This window comes from Danio rerio, chromosome 16 (genome assembly GCF_052040795.2).
Source record: "Danio rerio strain M-AB ecotype USA chromosome 16, GRCz13ab, whole genome shotgun sequence".
NCBI classification, from domain to species: domain Eukaryota; kingdom Metazoa; phylum Chordata; class Actinopteri; order Cypriniformes; family Danionidae; genus Danio; species Danio rerio.
Window position 1 is genome coordinate 48,125,272 of NC_141036.1, and position 21,563 is coordinate 48,146,834.

Sequence of the window (21,563 nt, forward strand, 5' to 3'; positions counted from 1 at the left end):
CCACAAATCCAAATGCATATCTATCTATCTATCTATCTATCTATCTATCTATCTATCTATCTATCTATCTATCTATCTATCTATCTATCTATCTATCTATCTGTCTGTCTGTCTGTCTGTCTGTCTGTCTGTCTGTCTGTCTGTCTGTCTGTCTGTCTGTCTGTCTGTCTGTCTGTCTGTCGGTCGGTCGGTCGGTCGGTCGGTCTGTCTGTCTGTCTGTCTGTCTGTCTGTCTGTCTGTCTGTCTGTCTGTCTGTCGGTCGGTCGGTCTGTCTGTCTGTCTGTCTATCTATCTATCTATCTATCTATCTCAAACTCTCCATTTATCTATCCATATATATTCATTCACCATTTAGGTATCAATCCAACTATCAATCTATCATCCATAAAACTGTCAATCTATCTATATTTATTCATCCATTAATGTATCAATCCAACTATCCATTTATCTATTATCCATAAAACTCTCCATCCTTCCATCTGTATTCATTCACCCATGTATGAATCAATTCAACTATCCATTTATCATGCAGAAAACTCTCCATCCATTCATTTATCCATGAAGCCATCCATTCATCCATCCATCCATTTATTATCAGTCTAACTAATCATCCATCTATCATACATAAAACCTTTTTTACTTCCATTTATATTTAACCATCCATGTATAAATCAACCCAACTATCGATTTATCATCCAGAAAACTCCCCATCCATCAATCCATCCATCCATCCATCCATCTACTTATCAATCCAACTATCCATCCATCATCTATAAACTCTTCATTCTTCAATTTAAATTCATCTATCCATGTATGAATCAATCCAACTATCCATCTATTATCCAGAAAACTCTCCATCCATGCATCCATCCATCTGTTCATACATCCATTTACTTATCAATCTAACTATCCATCCATCCATCTATCATCCATAAAACTCTTCATTCTTCCACTTATATTCATCTATCCATGTATGAATCATTTCAACTATCCATTTATCATCCAGAAAACTCTCCATCTATGCATCCATCTATCCATCCATCCATCCATTTACTTATCAATCCAACTATACATACATCTATCATCCATAAAACTCTTCATTCTTCAATTTATATTTATCCATCCATGTATGAATCAATCCAACTATCTAGCTATCATCCAGAAAACTCTCCATCCATGCATGCATCCATCCATCCATACGTCCATCCATCCATCCATTTACTTATCAAGCAAACTACTCATCCATCATCCATAAAACTATCTATATTCATTCATCAATTTGTGTCAATCCAACTAGTATCCATATATCCTTCATAAAACTCTCTATCCATCCATCCATCCATCCATCCATCCATCCATCCATCCATGCATACATATTCATTCATCCATATACGCATCAATTCAACTATCATCCAGAAAACCCCTTTTATCGATATATTTCCATCCATCAAATAAACTATCTATCCATCAATAATTCTCTCTGCAAATACTCAAAGTCTTTTCAATGTTCTTAAACAAAAAAATTGTCAAGCCAAAATTATAACTTTGAAATAAATTAATAAAACAATAAAAAAATAAAAAGCACTCTTTTGAAAGGGTTCCCAAAAAGTGGTACGGTACGGTTTACTTTTATGTACCGTTTGACAGTGGAAATGGCCATAAAAGCATACCGAACTGTACCGTACCGTACCACTCAGTGGAGACGGGTAATAAAAATCTTTTTTTGTGTGTGTTCAACAGAAGAAAGAATCTTATAAAGGTTTGAAACAAGTGAAGGGTTAGTAAATGATGGCCGAATTTTCAGTTTTAAGTAAAATCTCTCTTTAGTAGTGATCCTTGCTTTACTGAATAATCTGTATTCTCTAAACGCTTACCTGCAGAACATTTGAGTTCCTTCCATAACGTAGCACTGGCCCCCATTGAAGCAGTAGTTGGGCTTCAGGTCACACTGGGATTTGCAGGTCCCGTTGATGCGAACAGAACCCAGTCGACAATCCGAACCATTAACCGTGTCCACTGGGCCGGGTGGAGCACGGCGGTCTTCTTCCCCAGTGGCTCCTTTGGGGAATGTGAAACTAGGCTTGGAGGGCAATCGAGGAGGGTCGCGTTTGGGAGGAGGGGTAGTGGAGATCTCGTCGTCGTAAGTTTCAAATTCACTAGTAGTGCTGCTTGGGTAATCTTCAGTAGTGGGAGACACACTATCATCGTAGGGAGTCATGTAGTCGTAGTTATCAGGCATGGCCCAAGAGGTGGAGTCTCGACCCTGAAGCTCGTGCGGAGACTGGGACGGTGGGTCTAGGTTCTTACGGTGGGAATCAATGTCGAAGAAATCTACGGTGACGTCAGGTGTGGAAGGTGGATGGGTTGGAGACGGGGTCGCTGGAGATGTCTCATGGTCGAGGTCAAACACAGTGGTCTCCATGTCTCCTTTAGCATCCTGCCAGGGCGGTTGCGTCGGCACTACTTCCTTTACGTTCTCCTCCACATTCTGTTCCTCTTCTTCCATAAAGGGAATCAAGTGGTCATTTTCAGCAGAGTTGAGGCTGATCTCTGGACCTGCCAAAGTGGTTGTGGCAGCCTCACTGGGAGTTGGCGTTCCTGGAGTTGGAGTGATGACCTCTTCAAGCATGCCACTGCCAACGTCTTCATCTCTGAGCTTTCGTCCGGTGTGGGTCAGGTCTGAGGAGCTGGACAAACTGGTGAATTGTGACACATCCTCAATTTTCTCCTCTTCGCCTTCAGTAGACAAGGAGGTCACGTTAACAGCACTATCAGCCTCAGTTTCATTTGCCACCACAGAATTACCTGTTGAAGAAAACAGATAACAGTTAGGCAAACTCAACAAACATGTCAACAGCTATGTTTCCATCCACCTACTTTAATGCGCAATTTGGATTTGTGCATAAAAATTGGTGGATGGCAACGTCCAGATGCGTATATATTTTCAAAATGTGCATAAAAAACCGTATGCACACAACTGAGTAGGATAACCTTTTTATATTTGATAAAAAAAAGTTGTGCATAACTACGATGGAAACACTTTTACCGAACGTGCATTAAAAAAAGTCATGTGATCATGTGATGATAAAAATGTGTGTAAATGGACTAACCAGCAGGCTATGCACATTGTAAAACATCTGATATGTTGTTTTGGTCATTCTAAAGCACCTTAACCATCTCAGTATTAGTGGTATTTTTTATTAATTACCTCCAGAATTGTTTTTTGAGCATCTGCGCTCTGGGTCTCATGGTTTTACATGCCACCACGCATTCATTGTGTGTCGGCATTTAGCTTCTGACGCGCAAGTCATTTATTAAATGAAAAAAAGATTTGCGCAGCTTCTCCTACCGCAGCAAATTCTATTTTTACTGTTATTATTTGGTGCCAATTAATCAGTAAGTGACGAATTTTGTTCGCTTTGACTCGTTGGAAAGAAACGCCGCTTTATTTGCATGTCTTTTATGTGGTAATATTTGTGCATAAATCTTGGATGGGAACATAGCTAATGAAAATGTTTCAATTCATCCAAAAAGCCAATGGACAAAAACCCAATTCAACCCCTTGGCCCAGGGATCACCAAACTTGTTCCTGGAGGGCCGGTGTCTTGCAGATCTTACAAGGTATACTTGAAACACCCAGGCAGGTGTATTGAGGCAAGTTGGAGCTAAACCCTGCAGGGCACCGGACCTCCAGGATCGAGATTGGTGACCCCTGTCTTAGCCCTTCCCCTTACCCAATTCTTGTCCTAATTCTCTTTAGCTTGAAGGCTAGGGGGAAGGGGAAGGGGTACATAACACACTCGAAACCAAGGGGTAAGAAAATTTCCCAGAATACACCAGCCACAACTGCTGCATGGCTGCACCCGGAAGTAAGGAGATGCACAAATTAGTATTTTTTGTCATTATTACGAATTTTCACAACAAACAAGCACATTTTTTGACACATTTATGACCGCATTCATGGTTTACCATAATGCTTTAAAAAAAACAAAACGCTAAAATCAATAATCCCTAATAATAACTCCTGTACACCAGTCCCACAACATTCTGAAACTCGATGACACTTGAACACAGTGTCTGCTATAATGTTAATTTTGTTTTTAGTGTTTAATTAGATAAGTGTGGCCACAATAGTTAAAATCTTATTGCCACATTATATCGTTATAATAACATAATATACTGTATGCCTTCAGTGATTTCCTGAAAATAAATACCAAATATTAATGCTACTAGAGTAACTACAGCAGTCTCGATCGTCTGATCTCATATGAAGCAAGAGATCGTGATGATATATGATGACATGTGCAGATGCTGTAGTGCTGTCCCATTTCTTAGGGGTAAATTTTGAAGCCCTTCCCCTTCACACTCTATTTCAAGCGCCAAGGGGAAGGGGTAAGGGTACAAAAATAAAATTGGGATTGGGCCTAAATGTGCTTCAGCAAATTGTGCTAAATTCTATATTGTAACACATGTTAATATCGCATGCAACCCTAACATGAACATTAAGTGATGTTTGGCAACAAATGTATCAAATGACAGCCGTGTGTGACCAACTTTGTGTGACTTAATTTGCTCATCATATGTGTAGCTAGAATGAGGACATTAAAATGAGCAACGGTGAATTCTTACTTTTTTGTTTTGTATTTTTAGATGCATGTTTAATGCATACCATCGGGTCGGGGGTATCCGTGAGACTTGGGATGTCTGTATTAGCTGACATATAAGCGATCCATTGTTGAATCACGTTGTTAAAATGCTTCTGTGTCCCTGTATCTGTGGTTACATGTTAAGTCAATGCAAAGACCCAAATAGACATCATGATACGCATGATACGCCTGATTTGTGTGAATGAAGCGCAACGAGTTACACGTTTTGTGCAATTCACGCACATAGCTCGAAAATATGAACTTCAGTGGACATTCGGGCCACATTAACCTATCAGGAGCTTGCTCTTGTGGGGGAGTGGTTTTGACGTAGCGCCTGTTGTTGGTGTGCCTGGGGGAAATCCTCCTGCCTACACCGACAACAGTTCAAACTACAGTTCCATCAAACTGGGCTCTACTCAGTCAGAAGCACCGTTGAATGCTTCCATCATCCAGGTTGAGTTTCTAAAGGAGTTTATGAGCTCACAGAGCTGGGTGCACATCTGAAAGAATCTAGTGAACTCAGACACTGCTCCAAACGAATCAACGCTGTATTTCAGCCGTCATAAAAGAACACAAACAGATATTTTCTCAATAAAATCCATGTTAGCCATTTAGCAACGAAGCTACAGTCACCGAGCAGACAGAAGCCCTGCCCATGATGGGAATCCATGTCTATTGCTCAGTGAATTTGACGAAGGAATGAAGCAGTAAACTCAAGCAGTAAAGCAGAAGTGAGTAAACTCAAAATGTTCACGCGTCTGTTCACGCGCGAATATCGCGATTTATCCACGTCTGGTATGAACACAGTATAAGAGTTATCTTAAGATGCTTTATTGGAGTAGTCAATTTACTTATGGTGAATGTCTTTGGATGGTGAGAGGAAACCGGGAAACCCGGGGGAAACCCATGCGAACATAGTGGGAACATGCAAAATCCGCACAGAAACGGTGACTGGCCCGGTGAGTGGCCGAACCAGCAGCGTAATTGCTGTGAGGCAACAGTGCTAACTACTGGAGTGATGACTGGAGTGGAAAGCTCTGGTTATTTACAGTGTGTCAGTATTCATCTGATTGGTGCAATATACGGAGCTGTTGCGGTACCAGCTGTGTTTAATCATAAGCACGCCATCCTCTCAAAATTATTTTATAAATAAACCTTACATTGTGACAACACTATTAGAAACCTCTTTTTTTTCATAAACAGATGATATAATAAAAGTACAGATTTATAAATGTACATATGTTTAAAAAAATAATAAACAAAAACTTTTGAATGTTTAAGATCCTGATGACCATTAAACCCATTATCACTCTTTTGTAAAAAGAATTCATTGTGTTCAACCCCTTACTCATTTTCTTCTCAGTGGTCGGTCTTCTAATATCTTTAAAGAGCTTTTTTAGCAAACCTTCAGATTAGGTGCAATTATTAGGCCAATGTACATGGTTCTCTAAGGCAGGATTACGGATTAGGGGTCGAGACTTAAACACAGGGGCTCAAAATGGAGCAATGATTAGCTGAAAAGACACACGGCATCCCTGACCATCCGGAAAGCCTGCAAATACTTTTGTTATCTTCTGTCTTACCAGGTCTAATCCAGCAACACCGTAATTTCATTAAAACTAAGACTGCGTTTTGCACCTGTTATGTGAAAGGATATTCAATTTTTTATGGACAAGACTGAGTTGTACAAATGTTACTAGATGACATGTGGTGAAATAATTAACAGGGATTTGTGACAGTAAAATAAGAGTTTTAATAGAAATTACAACGTAAGAAATATTTGTAAACATATGGCCCTGTTCATATCTGATATTAAGATACATTTTGGACAGATCAAGTCAGAAATAGACAAGGAAAACACATTTATGTTTACCACTGGTGTATATGTACTATTATATCATTGTGCCTGCTTCAGCCATGGTACAGCATCAAATATTCTTGATTATTACCAGAATGAGCGTAAAGTTCCTAGCCATATTGCAATTTTTCATTTTTCATCTTAGTAGACAATGTAACCACAGAAGAGTTGAGCTTTAAATAGGAAAACGATCAAAACTTTTTTTGTTCAGCAAGAGGCTAATGGTCTAATCTGATACAATGATCTATGCTAAGCTAAGCTAAAAGTGCGCTCGGCAGACCCGGAGATCAGCTGAATGGATTTAAAAATGATGAAACTCAAGAAAATGAGCCTACTTTCGAAATAACTGAATTGTTCCTTTAATGCTAGTTGTACACTGGGCCAAATATTTTATTAATTGGTATTATAGTCTAATTTTTTTGTCAATATATCTTAATATCCTTCACTGAATTCAAGATAATGCAAAATATAATACCAGTTTTACGTTTACATTTAAGCTTTAGTGAAAAACAAGTGGAAAACAAAGCAAACTTCAAATACACAGTATTTATTAAGTATTGTTTCAGTGATGAATGTTTGAATGTTTACAAATATATTTAACAAATGAATCATTCAATAAGATCAGGAACATAAAAATGAGACTTAATATACTAAAGCAATGATCAGGTAAAACATGGCTTTCTTTGTTTAGTATTTGAGAAAAAAAGTTTGGCCAAAGTCCCATAGACCTCAAGATGATTTTACTTTCATTCATTATCAATGTGTTCCTTTTTATGAATCCAAAACATGAGATTTAACCATAGGAAAAATATCATCTGAGCATTGCTCAGAGTTTAAAATATGTGATGTGGCTTCCTTCACACAGGGCGCCATGTGTATAGTTCCTAGCCATATCGCAACTTTTAGTTTTTCATCTATGATCAAAACTGGGTTTTTTTGTTAAGCGAGATGCTAATGGTCTAATCTGATTTAATGATCTATGTTAAGCTAAATGTGCTCTCGGCAGACCCAGAAATCAGCTGAATGGATTCAAAAATGGTAAACCTCAACTGTTTCACCTATTTGCAAAATATGCAGAGTTTTCCTTCAATGGCAGCTGTAAACTGGGCATATAATTTTATTTATTTGTATTATGCTCTAATTTTTCTGTCAATATATCTTAATATCCTTTATTAAATTCAAGATAAGGCTAAATATAATATCAGTTTTACTTTTACATTCAAGTGGAAAACAAAGCAAATTTCAAACATACAATATCTATTGTTTCAGTGGCGAATGTTTGAATGTTTACAAAAATATTAAACAAATGAATTATTCAATAAGACCAGGGGTTCGTTCGTCGTACCTCGCTTAAATGATCTAAGATGATGTGACAGATTCTGGATCTTTTAATCTTGATAACTGATCTCTGGCTAATTTGGTTCTTCAAACAAGTTTGCAAATCAGATTAAAATGTCTGGATGAACTGATCTGAGATCGCTGCATGTTTTATGAAGGACAGATCTATCGATCATCGAAATCATGATCAGCAATGCAACGATTGGCTGACGGCACAGCAACGTAAGAACATCATCTGATTGACATTCAATTATCCATGTGAGCAAAATTACATAACATTCGTAGTAAACGGTTTGTTAAATATGATACGCAATAACTTTCCACCTTTAGACTTTCCACTTCCATGTGTCGAGAGTATTTAGCAATTTATTTAGTTTTACATTTAGAGCGGATTTTGTTTATTATAGTCGCCTATTCAAGTTTCTCAATCGCCGTAAGAAATATCTGTCTGTTAAAATTAATTTTGCATCAAAAATTATTTTGATATCGATAAACACCCAGAGATCAGTTGAATGGATTCAAAAACTCAACTGTTTAACTCTAGGGCAAATGAAAAGTGAGCCTATTTCCAAAATAAGTGGAGTGCTCCTTTAATGCCAGGTGTAAACTGGGCATATTATTTTATTTATTTATTATTTTTGTCAAAATTTTCTGTTAATATATTTTAATATTCCTTCATTGAATTCAAGTCAATGATAAATATAATATCCGTTTTAACTTTACATTTAAGCTTTAGTTTAAAACAAGTGGAAAACAAAGTAAACTTCAAATATACAGTACTGCATCTATTAAGTATTGTTTCAGTGATGAATGTTTACAAAAAAGTTTGGCCAAAGTCCCATAGACCTCAAGATGATTTTACTTTCATTCATTATCAATGTGATCCTTTTCATGAATCCAAAACATGAGATTTAACCACAGGAAAAATATGATCGGAGCATTGCTCAGAGCTCAAAAATATGTGATGTGGCTTCAGTTACACAGGAAGTCATGCGTATTTCTGGAATAGCAAAGCTCATTTAGTGAACAAGGATTTGGGCTTAGCCAACAGTGTGCTTTAAAACAGTGGACTGTGATCCTGCTTTTCTGTTGCACAGAGGCAAATTCAGTCTGTTTCTTAAGCCATGTTTTCTCCAAATATTATACTATTTTGTATTGAATCTTTTGAGCCATTTAAGCTTTTTTGTCCCTTTTTTCATTTACAGCTATGATTAATATAGAAATGTAAGACTCTTTGTATAGTCTGAGACATAACATGTGACAGTGGAGACAAAAATCTTTGGCACGAAAATGCTCCTCCAGAAGACAATTCCCAAAAATGGCCAGATGTGCTTGGTCTGGACTTTATTAGTAAGTGCGAATCACTAATGTAGTATTTATGTGACATATCTGACAGAGATGAATCTGATACAGCTTCCTTGTGGTAACATTATACGCTGCGTTTTGTGCATGCCTTTCAAACACAGATGTCAGATCAGAACTGAGGCATAAACATCACAAAAGAAAATGAAGAAGAAGATATATTCAAGCTTTGTCTATACACAGTGCTCAGCATATATAAGTACACCTTCACAAATCTCTCATTTAAATTAATATTTTCTATAGGATGATTTACAATATTATATTTGTGCATATACATTAGATTAGTCAATACTGAAGCCAAATCTAACAAAATAATTTACAATAATGGTTCAAAAGTTGGTAGACCAAATTGATATGTTAGGCAAAAATATTAAATACAATTTCCAAAAACAGCAAACATCAAGAGAAACAAAAATATATACAATTTTGTTGAAGTTTGTCTTTTTTTGTGATATTTTGCTTGAATTTAAACGTATTATCTTTCGATTTCTAAAGATGTTCTGTGACTAATATATTATTTTTTAAAAATATATCTGTTTAATATATCTGTTTTGTTCAAATGCACTAAAATATATTACCCATATTCATTGAGAAATAGATAAAAATATTCATTTTCAAAATGGAGTGTACTCATTTGCTGAGCATTGTAGCTTTTGTAGAACTAAAGAGTAAATGCGTGGATATTCAAAATCTCTTAGGTTATCAAAAGCCGTATTTATTTTATCTAAAATGCAATAAAACTGTAATAATAACTATTTAAAATAAGTGTTAAATTTGTATGTATTTTTTTTTTAAATCAGCATCATTACACTAGGCTTCAGTGTCACATGACCTTTCAGAAATCTTTCTAATATGTAAACTTAGCAAATTTCTTTTTAATATAAATGTTGAAAACAGTTATGATATGATATAATATAATGCTCAGTATTGCTTTAATATAATGCTCAACATCCTTTTTTTCTTGCTTTTTCAAACAGTAACACAACATTATAAATATATTTAATGTCACTTTTGATCAGTCAAATAAAATATATTTTATATTTTGAATATATATTTTTTAAAAATATAAAATAAAATAAATAAAATAAAATAAAATCAGCTGGAAGGGCATCCGCTGTGTAAAACACATGGTGGATAAGTTGCCGGTTCATTCCACTGTGGCAACCTCTGATTAATAAAGGGACTAAGCTGAAGGAAAATGAATAAATTAATGAATATGTCTGTGTGTGTGTGTGTGTGTGTGTGTGTGTGTGTGTGTGTGTGTGTGTGTGTGTGTGTGTGTGTGTGTGTGTGTGTGTGTGTATATATATATATATATATATATATATATATATATATATATATATATATATATATATATATATATATATATATATTAAAAACGCATCATTACACTAGGTCAGTTGGCATTTCTGTGTGAAGTTTGCATGGTCTGTGTTGCCGTGGGCTTCCTCCGGGTGCTCCGGTTTCCCCCAAAGCCCAAAGACATGCACTATAGGTAGGGCCAGACAGAATCGGACATTTTTTGCTATTTGCGCTGAGAATTTTGTAAAAAATCTGCGGATTTATGCGGAGTGATTTTGGGTTTATCAGAACTAAAAACATAACATATGTAATTAACAAATAATACATTTTAACTTTTATTTAATGTTTAAAATGCAAATCCAATTAGACCCATTTATTTGGTAAACAAAGCAAGTCTCTCATATAATATATCTACTAAAAGACAGAAAATATTACTTTACAAACTATATAGTAAATAAATCATATGGACATTTTCATATTACTAATATGATTATTTCACAGTAATTTTAGTGAAATTAATTTAAAAACTGAATAAATATAAATTTACACAAATTTACACAAGTAGATACATAGACTCAATGATAGGCTAAAAATCTGTGGATTTCTGCATGCGCCTTGTGGGCCTAGCTATAGATAAATTGTGTAAGCTAAATTGTACGTAGTGTATGAGTGTGAATGAGAGTCTGTGGGTGTTTCCCAGTGCTGGGTTGCAGCTGAAGGGGCATCCACTGCGTAAAACATATGCTGGATAAGTTTATTCTGCTGTGGCGACCTCTGACTAATAAAGGGACTAAGCTGAAGGAAAATGAATAAATGAATGAATTCGTATATATTTTAAAAAAATCAGCATTATTACACTAGATGGATTTGATGAATTCATTTTTAATATCAATGTTGAAAACATTATGATGGTATTTCAAATATTCCTTAATATAATATTAATATTTAATATTTTTATATGCCGTTTTTATACATTTCAACTGTGATATATTATAAATGTCTTTAATGTCACTTTTTATCAGTTAAACAAAATGTATTTTAAATTAAATAAATGATTTTTTAAAAATATGATATATATAAATATATATATATATATATATATATATATATATATATATATATATATATATATATATTTATATATATATATATATATATATATATATATATATATATATATATATATTAGGGATGTAACGGTATCAGAATTTCACGGTACGGTAATACCTCGGTATGAATGTCACGGTACGGTATTTATTGAATCATTTACAGGAAAAAAAAAACTTTTGAAAATACTCCAAAAAAGTGCCAAAAGTGTCAATGACATACAAATTAGCCATCTATCTGTTAGCTTTGAAACAGGAACTTCAATTTTAATAACAAAAAAATTATTAAACCATGTAAAAAAATAAAGTTTCAATTTAGTATTGTTGATAACTCATCACATTTAACATTTAATCACTCACTTAGATAGAGATGGGTTTAAAGAAAAAATATCATATAATTATAATCTGGTAAAAGCTGGTATCTCTGGGTATTTACAATGTCCCCTGCAACAGAAAAAACCCTCTCATTTGGGACTGAGGTTTCTGGGACAAGAGAGATATGACTTGGCCCATGTTGACAGCAGTGGGGTAACGTTGTGCATTGTCTTTCCCCCACTTGAGAAGACAAACCATGAGTGAGATAGAGATCTCTTTGCGGTACAAGTCAATGTCTGCATCAATCTGAACAGTGTGCTGTGTTTCTGCAGTCCCCATGACTGTTATTAGTCGTATTCCCCAACTTGCAGGCACATGCACACATAGGGCTCAACCTGTGCAGTGCACATGCCCTTTTTAGTCTTGGATAGAAAATGCCCTTCCAAAACGATCAAAAGTGCCCCCGCGACGCGACACAACCTCCGTCCAGTCCAGCCCTTCAGTAGGCGCCCGACAACACCTTTCTTGAGTATGCGCGCTCAACCCCGCCTCGGCGCTTTACAATACGCGCGCCACAACAGCTGATCAGCACGCGCGCGGCGACAACACTGCTTTAGGTTCGATCATTTCCATCTTTTTTTTCATCTCCGCTACTAGCAGCACACTCCATTTCCGCATTACTCGATCTGTAGCGACAACAGACCGCAAAGGATTATGGCCACGCCGGGGCTGATGGGAAATGAAGTTTCAGCTACCTCCCGTTCGCTTCATTCGCCTGAGCAAATTTTCTCTGAAGACCTATAGTTTTACCGAGTCATGCGACTTCGGTAATATCGGAAAAATTTAATATTGCGGTATGACGGTATTTACAATACCGTTACATCCCTAATATATATATATATATATATATATATATATATATATAATAAACTTAATCTTAAAACAAAAAATATCTTAAACTGAAACAGATAATCTTACTTCTGTCAAATGCAACTGATTTGTTTTTGCAAAATTACCTAAAGACACTTTGGTAACACTTTACAATGGACCCTTTTCACAAGCCTGTTATGATGCGTTTAACAGTCATCAGCATCCTCAATCCTTGAAAGTTTTTAATATAATTTAAAAAATAGAAATAAATGTTTATTTGTTTATGTATGCATGATATTTTGGCTTCAAATGATAAACAACTATAATTACCGCTTGTGCGAGGCATTTTTAATGCAGCGTCTATGGAACAGCACAGTAAATTTGACATTATTTTCTCCTAGTTATTTTCTCCATCGTCAGTCTCACACATTTTTTTTCTTTTTCTGAACATATTTATAACATCATCATGTGGTTATTATTTGAGCAAATAAGATTGTAAAAAAAAAAAATGTGTAAGTTTTCCCAACCATGACGACTTCCGCTACTGAGAAACCCGCAAATGTGAAAAGGGTATATAAATTCTTGTCTGTCATTAGATTACACATTAAATAGCTATTAGAAAAAAACCAAAAATTAGTTTATTAACCTTTGTTCAAATTAACATACATTAATGTCAATTGATGCCATTTCTATCAATTCTGTCTGAGTGCTTGAGAATGTTGACAAATGAATCCTTATCGTCAAGTATTGTGATGCAATTTAACAAAACGTGCATGTGATGACTAATACAGGACGGCATCATCAAGCTGCCTTGATACAAACCAGATGCGTAATTAAAATGCATGATCTTTCCATACACAGAAAGTGTTCTGCACCATTAGCAAATCCAATGCTAAGTAATAAACCTCTCATTTGAGTAGCATAATCATGTTTGCAGTTTAGTCTATCTGCTGAATTATAAAACGGTGACTCGTGCATAGAGCATCCCGTGATTAAACCATGGCTAGAAAACCAATCTGTGGTGTGTGTGTGTGTGTGGTGCTCTGAATCTGATAAGCGCAAACAGTTAATGCAGAGCGTCCTTCAACCATTAGCAAACGTGTGTCATGGATACTTGCCGGTAACCTAATTAAGTCTAGGATTTTCATGTATCTTCTTTCGTTAAACAGAATATACGCCAAGTCGGTCAGTCAGTTGAGAGTATTTGCTCTGTAAAAGCATTCGACACCAGCTGGAACGCTGGTTTTGCAGATTGTGTGGGTTAAATAGCCAGATTTGGGTCAGATCTTACAGCCACGGCATTATCAAAGATCTCCTGCCATACTATTTAATGTGTCTCCCAGACGGGACGCACTACAGAAGCGAGGAATTGGGGGCCCCAGGCAAAAATAAAAGGACACAAAAGGGTCCTTGTGTTTCCCCCTTTTCTCTCAGATGGTCAAATCTTGTTACATAATACCCAGTTACCCATTTTTCTCTCATGCACCCCAATGCAGTGCAGAGGGGAGGAGGTAATTTGGGGTTTGGCGCTGGTTATGTGGTGGCCACGGGTCTCAGTTGCATGACTTTGGGGAGACGCCAGACTCTTTGTTTGTGCAGTTTTGCAGACAGTGAAGGGAGGACAGCGAAGAGTCTGAAGCTCAGATGGCTTTCTGATGGCAGACTGCCGGAGTAAGAACTGTGGGAGGTATACAACGCAGAAGCCATGAACCCAACAGCTTCATTTAAGAGCTTTCTGTCATCTTCCATCATCGTAAGAGGGCTAGCGTAACATCGAGATTGCTTTTAAGTCAGCTTGAGATGCTGACTTTTGTTTCCAATTGACAAGCAGTATGAACTGTCAAAAACACTGGTGGTGAAGGGGGTGGATGAATGCAGAAGAAAATATTAAGCATTACATATGTTATAATGTGTTTAATGTTAAAGGTGTGCAACTGTTAAAGGTGTGTGACACCTGTTAACGGTATGCAACTGTTAAATGTGTGCAACTGTTAAATGTGTGCAACTGTTAAAGGTGTGCAACTATTAAAGGTGTGCAACTGTTAAATGTGTGCAACTGTTAAATGTGTGCAACTGTTAAAGGTGTGCAACTGTTAAAGGTGTGCAACTGTTAAATGTGTGCAACTGTTAAAGGTGTGCAACTGTTAAAGGTGTGCAACTATTAAAGGTGTGTAACTGTTAAAGGTGTGCAACTGTTAAAGGTGTGCAACTGTTAAATGTGTGCAACTGTTAAAGGTGTGCAACTGTTAAAGGTGTGCAACTGTTATGGGTGTGCAACTGTTGAAGGTGTGCAACTGTTAAAGGTGTGCAACTGTTAAAAGTGTGTAACATATGTTAATGGTGTGCAACTGTTAAATGTGTGCAACTGTTAAAGGTGTGTAACACCTGTTAATGGTGTGCAACTGTTAAAGGTGTGCAAAATGTTGACCACTGAGTGTCAAACTTACATACTTTTTCCAGATATTTTTTTCTCCTGTAAAAAGTCTTAAATCTCCACTTGCTCAACTCTTAGGCAGATCAAACAACAGACTAAACTAATCCATATTCTGCAGGGTTTTTTTTTACAGAGGGATATGTTCATACAAAAATTGCCTGATTGCATACTCCACAGGGTGTCTGCAGGTTTATCATGTCAAATCTAGGACTTTTTAAGACCCTTTTAAGACTATTATGAATGAAACTTTGAACTTATATGAGGCTAAACACTAATGATTATTTCTAATGCTTTATTCATTCATTCATTTTCTTTTCGGTTTAGTCTCTTAATAAATCTCGGGTCGCCACAGCGGAAAAAAACATCAACTTATTTAGCATGTTTTTTACACAGAGGATGCCCTTCCAGCCACAACCCATCACTGGGAAACATCCCTTCACACTCAGTCACACTACGGACAATTTAAGCTTACCGAATTCACCTGTACCACATGTCTTTGGACTTGTAAGGGGAAACCAGAGCACCCGGAGGAAGCCCACGCGAACGCAGGGGGGAAATGCAAACTTAATAATAATAATAATAATAATAACTTTATTTGTATAGCACTTTTCCAACATACATGCAACTCAAAGTGCCTCACAAACAACAACAAAAGTTCACACAGTTCACACAAAACTTCACACAGAAATGCCAACTGACCCAGGCTAGGCTCGAACCAGGGACCTTCTTGCTGTGAGGCGACAGCGCTACCTACTGCGCCACTGCGTCTCCCTCTAATGCTTTATGCTTGCCACAAAAAATGCAAAAACTTCTTAGAGACATACTTTAATGTCAAAACAAGAAAACTCTAGTTGAATAAACTATTTTTAACATATTTTTTCTTATTTTTATTAAATGACAAGATTAAATTTGGTAAAAGTATATTTATTGTGAGGTGACATGGTGGTGCAGTAGGTAGTGCTGTCGCCTCACAGCAAGAAGGTCGCTGGTTCGAGCCTCGGCTGGGTTAGTTTTCCCCCTACAGAGACATGTGCTTAGGTGAATTGGGTAGGCTAAATTGTCTGTAGGAATGTGTGTGAATGAGTGTGTATGGATGTTTGCTGGAGATGGGTTGCAACTGGAAGGGCATAAGTTGGCGGTTCATTCCGCTGTGGCAACCCCAGATTAATGAGTCAACTAAGCCGAAAATAAAATAAATGAATGAATATTTATTGTGGTGGCAATTACTTAAATAATCAAAAATATATATTTGTTGGATTTTGGTATAACTTCTATTCAACCTACTGCATTTCTGTTGTTGAAAGTTAAAGTAAAGGGATAGATTGCTCTTATTATCATGAGGAACTGTGTTATTGTTTTTAGTTTTCTTTCCCTGGTTTTACTAAGTTGGATTGTAGGTGATTAGATGGATGTTGTCCTGATAGGGTAGCTTTACTTGGACAGAGGGAAATTGAGACATGTTTAAAATGATTTAAGACACACAACACAATATTTCAGTCAATTAAGACTTGAATTTTAAGACTTTTTCAGACCCCGCAGACACCTAGTAATATACCACTTTTAGAATTTAAGAAACGTAATGTTTTTTTTTTTTTGTCACTTAAAAAATACCTCCATTCACCTGGCTTTTTAAGAAACGGCTTTGTCGCACTGTAGAAGCAGTGGGCCAGTTTTGATCCCATCCCTCCCTGTAATATTTTACCTTAACTAATTATACAGGTATTAACAGTCAGATCTTTTGACCTTGAGCCATAATCAGACAGCTGCCACTGGACGTCTCTCCGCCGCCCGTTGCATAAATCTTTTCATTTCTCTACTCAACAGGTGGTTGGATGGAGGAGGGATGTGTTGCCATGGGAACCAGTTTGCCCTCACTGTGCAGAGCGAATGCAATGGTGGAGCTCGAATGTGCTGTGCGAAAAAACCATCACAAATCTATACATCCACATCACACAAATTCAAATCCCACAAAGCTTTTGCCAAAAAATAAATGTATTTTAGGCACTGCTGTTCGATGTTCTAGCATCAGCACAACTGCTTGATTTTTAACCGTATATCTTGAGGCATTTATCTGTTTTAATAAGCTGATTAAGATTTATTTTTTCATTACATGTATGAATTCACATATATTAGAGGTAAATATATTAGGGGTGGGCTGACTTCAGTTTCTGATAAAACACAAAATGGCAGCAGCCCACATTAAAAAAAAAAAAACATTTACAGTTCACTCCCTTTCTTCTTGTTGCTTAATTGAATGTATAAATTAATTAAAAGGAAAAAAAGGTGTTGGATTTCATCCTGCATTTATACGAAGAGGATGGGGACACTTCTCTAACTAATTAACCTAGTCACCAATATTGCAGCTTTCCCCCTAATTCTTAATCTGAAACCACACTGGAATGACTTTCTTTGGAAGCAAACAATTGTGAATGAATGCAAATCTGATTAACCTCGACTAAAATGGTTTTGAGTGCACTGCAGCAGTGCTAGCAGAAAACCACACAAATCCATCCATATCATAAATCATGAATGCCTTCACAAAACAACCATAATTTTGTTGCACCACACAAGCACACACACAATCAAAAATCTCCATATATTTTTCAACAAGACTTAATTCTAAACAGCATCCTTTAAAAATAATGGTTGGTTATCGACATCTATGCATTTAACATTCAATGAAAGACCTCATTGAACATTACCACTGCAATGGAAGATTCTTTGGGGAACCAAAGATGGTTCCTCAGTGGAACTGCTGCTCTTTTGGAATGTTTTTAGGAGTGTACAGATATCATATGCCTTGAACAAAAAACAGCAGCGTTTAATTGCCAATATTCAGGATTGCACTGAAGTTTTGATTAAAACTGCATGTCTTGCTCATTTGAGACTATAGTAGGCTAGATTCTGAATTATGGATTCCATTTGTGGAGAATTATAGATATATAAGAGAGCATAGAGCAAAGATTATACCTCATTCATTCATTCATTTTCTTTTCAGCTTAGTCCCTTTATTAATCAGGAGTCGCCACAAAGGAATGAACCACCAACTTATCCAGCATACGTTTTACACAGCAGATGCCCTTCCAGCTGCAACCCATCACTAGGAAACACCCAGACACTCTCATTCACACACATACACTACGGACACTTTAGCTTACCCAATTCACCTACCACATGTCTTTAGACTTGTAGGGGAAACCAGAGAACCCAGAGGAAACTCACGTCAACACAGAGAACATGCAAACTCCACACTAAAATGCCAACTTACCCAGCCGAGGCTCAAACCAGTGACCTTCTTGCTATGAGGCGACAGTGCTACCCACGGAGCCACCAGACCATTATTTGATAGTGTTTTAAGATCAGAATCTTACTTTAAGTGTCCACTGCTTTGGATCCTTCCAACTAACAAGTGGCATAGGATAAAACTGGCAGCAAACATGGAGGGGTCTAAATAAAAAAAAATTATAAGTAAAATCATGCAAAAAAAAAAAATCCTAAAGGTTTTGATTTCATTAACATTTGAGCAATAATATTGTACTATTGTTTATATTAAAGAAAAATTTATTCTGAAAGCTGAAACATGAGGAACTAATCAGTATAAGATGTGGTGGGCAACACCTTTTTTCACCGACCGGCAGCATGGAGAAAATGGCAAATGTGTCCATTGGGCTCTTTTGACAATAAATATGCAATAAAGCAAAATCTGATCAGAGCATTGTGACAGTGACTACATTATTAAATCAGAAATTCAAACAAATCAAATTTTCCTGCATGTTACATTGCACCCGTAATGACCTAATGGATTGGAAAGAGCTATGATGGAAAGTAGCACACTTTCTAGTCAAATGGCCAATTTAGTGAACAAACAACACAAACATCGCTTTAAAATATCTTAAAATGCCACAACATGAGATGAGAGAAGTGAATCGAACAACAAAAATCAAAAGCAGACACATGCATGAAGCGAACAAAGGGCATGGCCACCGGTGACATCATTTTTACCTGACTGAGACCAAAACCACACCAGCCGCCATCACATCAGCTTTAACAAAGGTGCTCAGCTGATCTAGTGCAGTTTGAGGCATCATCAATTCATAACTACCATCAATATTCATATTTTCAAGAACACAAAGACACCATGTTGTCCTTATCCTGTTGCTGGGCGACCAATGCAGAAAACGAGCATCCAACTAAATGGACAATCAACCTTCTAAAGCACTAATGCAGAATTAGAAAAAATAGATTTGATGTGATTAAATGAAAGAGTACAGATACAAAGCGCGTCAATGAGATCAATACTAATGCTTGGTGATCTATCGGAATTTTAACACCGCTGGTCAATGGGTTGGTCTCCATCATTCTCAACCGCTATCTTTAGAAGAGGGGAATGACACGATTTTACAAACCAACCTTTATGCAATTTAACCATTATATCCATTCTTGTTCAGACCGTAAAATCAAACTACAAGCGTGAATGTCCGAGAATAAATTATTTAGCGCTCTAATCCTGCCTTTGTGCGCCTCCATCATTGCCATAGTGACAGCAGCTGCTCTGTGGAGTAATCACAGCGCAGTAACTCTACACTACTACCACTACTACGACTACTACTGTAGGCTATAATATGGCCAGGGGAAAAGAGACATTTGCGCATTAAGGGCAATTCTTTAAGGTCGCACACACATCAAAAATGTTCGCAAATTGCTTGCAGATCGTCCTGCGGTGTGCTTTCCGTTTGATGTGGGTTAATTAATGATGCACATATTGGATGGATCCCCAAATTTCCCAGTTCGACATTTAACCTACATTTGCACGGCGCTGGTCCAGGCACATCAGCAGCTGCCGGCGCGCAGTCATGATTTACGCGCAGCAAAACCAAGCAGCGGCTGCACTACTGACCGACATTCTCATTCCGTGATGCTGTTCTTGTCATGTCACTTCGTGTTTGAAGCCTATCGAGTCTTAACAATCAGCACTTTTAATATGCATGTTAAAAAAAAAACAATCTTACCATGTGCAAACAGCGGTGTCAAGCAGACGAGCAGAAGGACAGAGAGCATCGGCATGCTCCAGCATCTCGAACACAACCTCATCTCCTTTCGGTTCATGCTTGCGTTTGACTAAGAAAATCTAACAGGATAAAAATACTCAAACTCCACTGAAAAGCACAGAAATGTTCAACTCGAGAAGTAAATCCTTGATGTGTTTTCTCTGTTATATCGCATCTCCTCTACGCTTCTCCATGTCCACTTCTTTTGTGAGGTGTCTTCTCTGGTTGTATTTATTTACTTGTATTTTTTGTTGTTGATGTTATGCGATGGAATTTCTTCTTTTATGGTCCCATTGCCACAATGCCACTCGGTGATCTTGCGGTCGCAGCCGAATCAATCGGGTTGTGGAACCACACCGACGCGCGTTCACTTGGAGAGATGCGATTGTACGCGTTCTCACAGTATGAGAGGGAAAATGATTTCGGCTCCCACTGTCTCCCCACCCCCTCTTCTCCCCAACCCCTCCCCAAGTTCTTACTCCTTTCAATAATGTTCAACTACTAACAGACACAAAAACAACCCTCCATTGTACAAGCTCGCTTTTGCTTCGCTCATCTAACGGGTTTTGTCTTGGATATTTGGAAGGGATGTGGATTTTTGCTGCTTCTCTTTCATGTGCAAACATAAGGGTTCCACGTTCAAATATTAACACATGCGTTGAATAAGCAATATTCTAAATATAAATGTGTATTTTTTAGAAACATCTAAATAAAAAAAGAGTATATTTAAATGTAACATTTATTAATACCAATTAGGCTAAATATCAAACATACATATAAGAATAAAGAATATTTAAAATGTACTATACTTCTCTTATTAAAACAGAGTAACCACTAACACATTTTACAATAAAATTTATTTTAATTAGATAATAAAATAACAACACAACTCTAAAGTTTGTGTAGTTTTATTATTGATATTATTAACAATAACTGTAACACTCATTTACATTTTTGTGAATATAGTATAATTCTCCCCAAAATAAAAATCAAATTAAATATAATACAATTCAAAATATTGATAAAAATAGTTGTTTTATCTAATAATATAGTCATTCATTCATTTATTTTCTTGTCGGCTTAGTCCCTTTATTAATCTGGGGTCTGGCGGTCGCCACCGCCAACTTATCCAGCAAGTTTTTACGCAGCGGATGCCCCACCAGCTGCAACCCATCTCTGGGAAAATAATATAGTCAAATAAATAATAATAATAACAAGAATAATAATAATAACAATAGCGATAATAATAATGAATGAATTATATAACATTATATTTTGTTT

The 21,563-nt window shown here is 36.7% G+C and overlaps 1 protein-coding gene and 1 long non-coding RNA gene across 24 annotated transcripts in view; one reads left to right on the plus strand and one right to left on the minus strand.

Moving 5' to 3' along the window:
• Positions 1-21,563, plus strand: part of LOC147840401 (uncharacterized) — a 615,523-nt gene that overhangs the window by 132,745 nt on the left and 461,215 nt on the right. The window lies entirely within an intron of this gene.
• cspg5a (chondroitin sulfate proteoglycan 5a) overlaps positions 1-21,563 on the minus strand; it is a 97,351-nt gene that overhangs the window by 55,374 nt on the left and 20,414 nt on the right. For 13 of the 23 annotated variants that reach the window (XM_087287759.1, XM_087287751.1, XM_087287746.1 and 10 more), the window contains exons 1-2: positions 20,244-20,673; positions 1,875-2,805 (exon numbers count right to left, since the gene is read on the minus strand). In XM_087287759.1, coding sequence (XP_087143885.1) covers positions 1,875-2,805; positions 20,244-20,340 — 1,028 coding nt within the window. In that variant the 5' untranslated portion in view covers positions 20,341-20,673. Of the gene's footprint in view, positions 1-1,874; positions 2,806-20,243; positions 20,674-21,563 lie in introns of those variants that run through there. The other 10 variants (XM_087287763.1, XM_087287757.1, XM_087287755.1 and 7 more) reach the window with 1 other exon arrangement.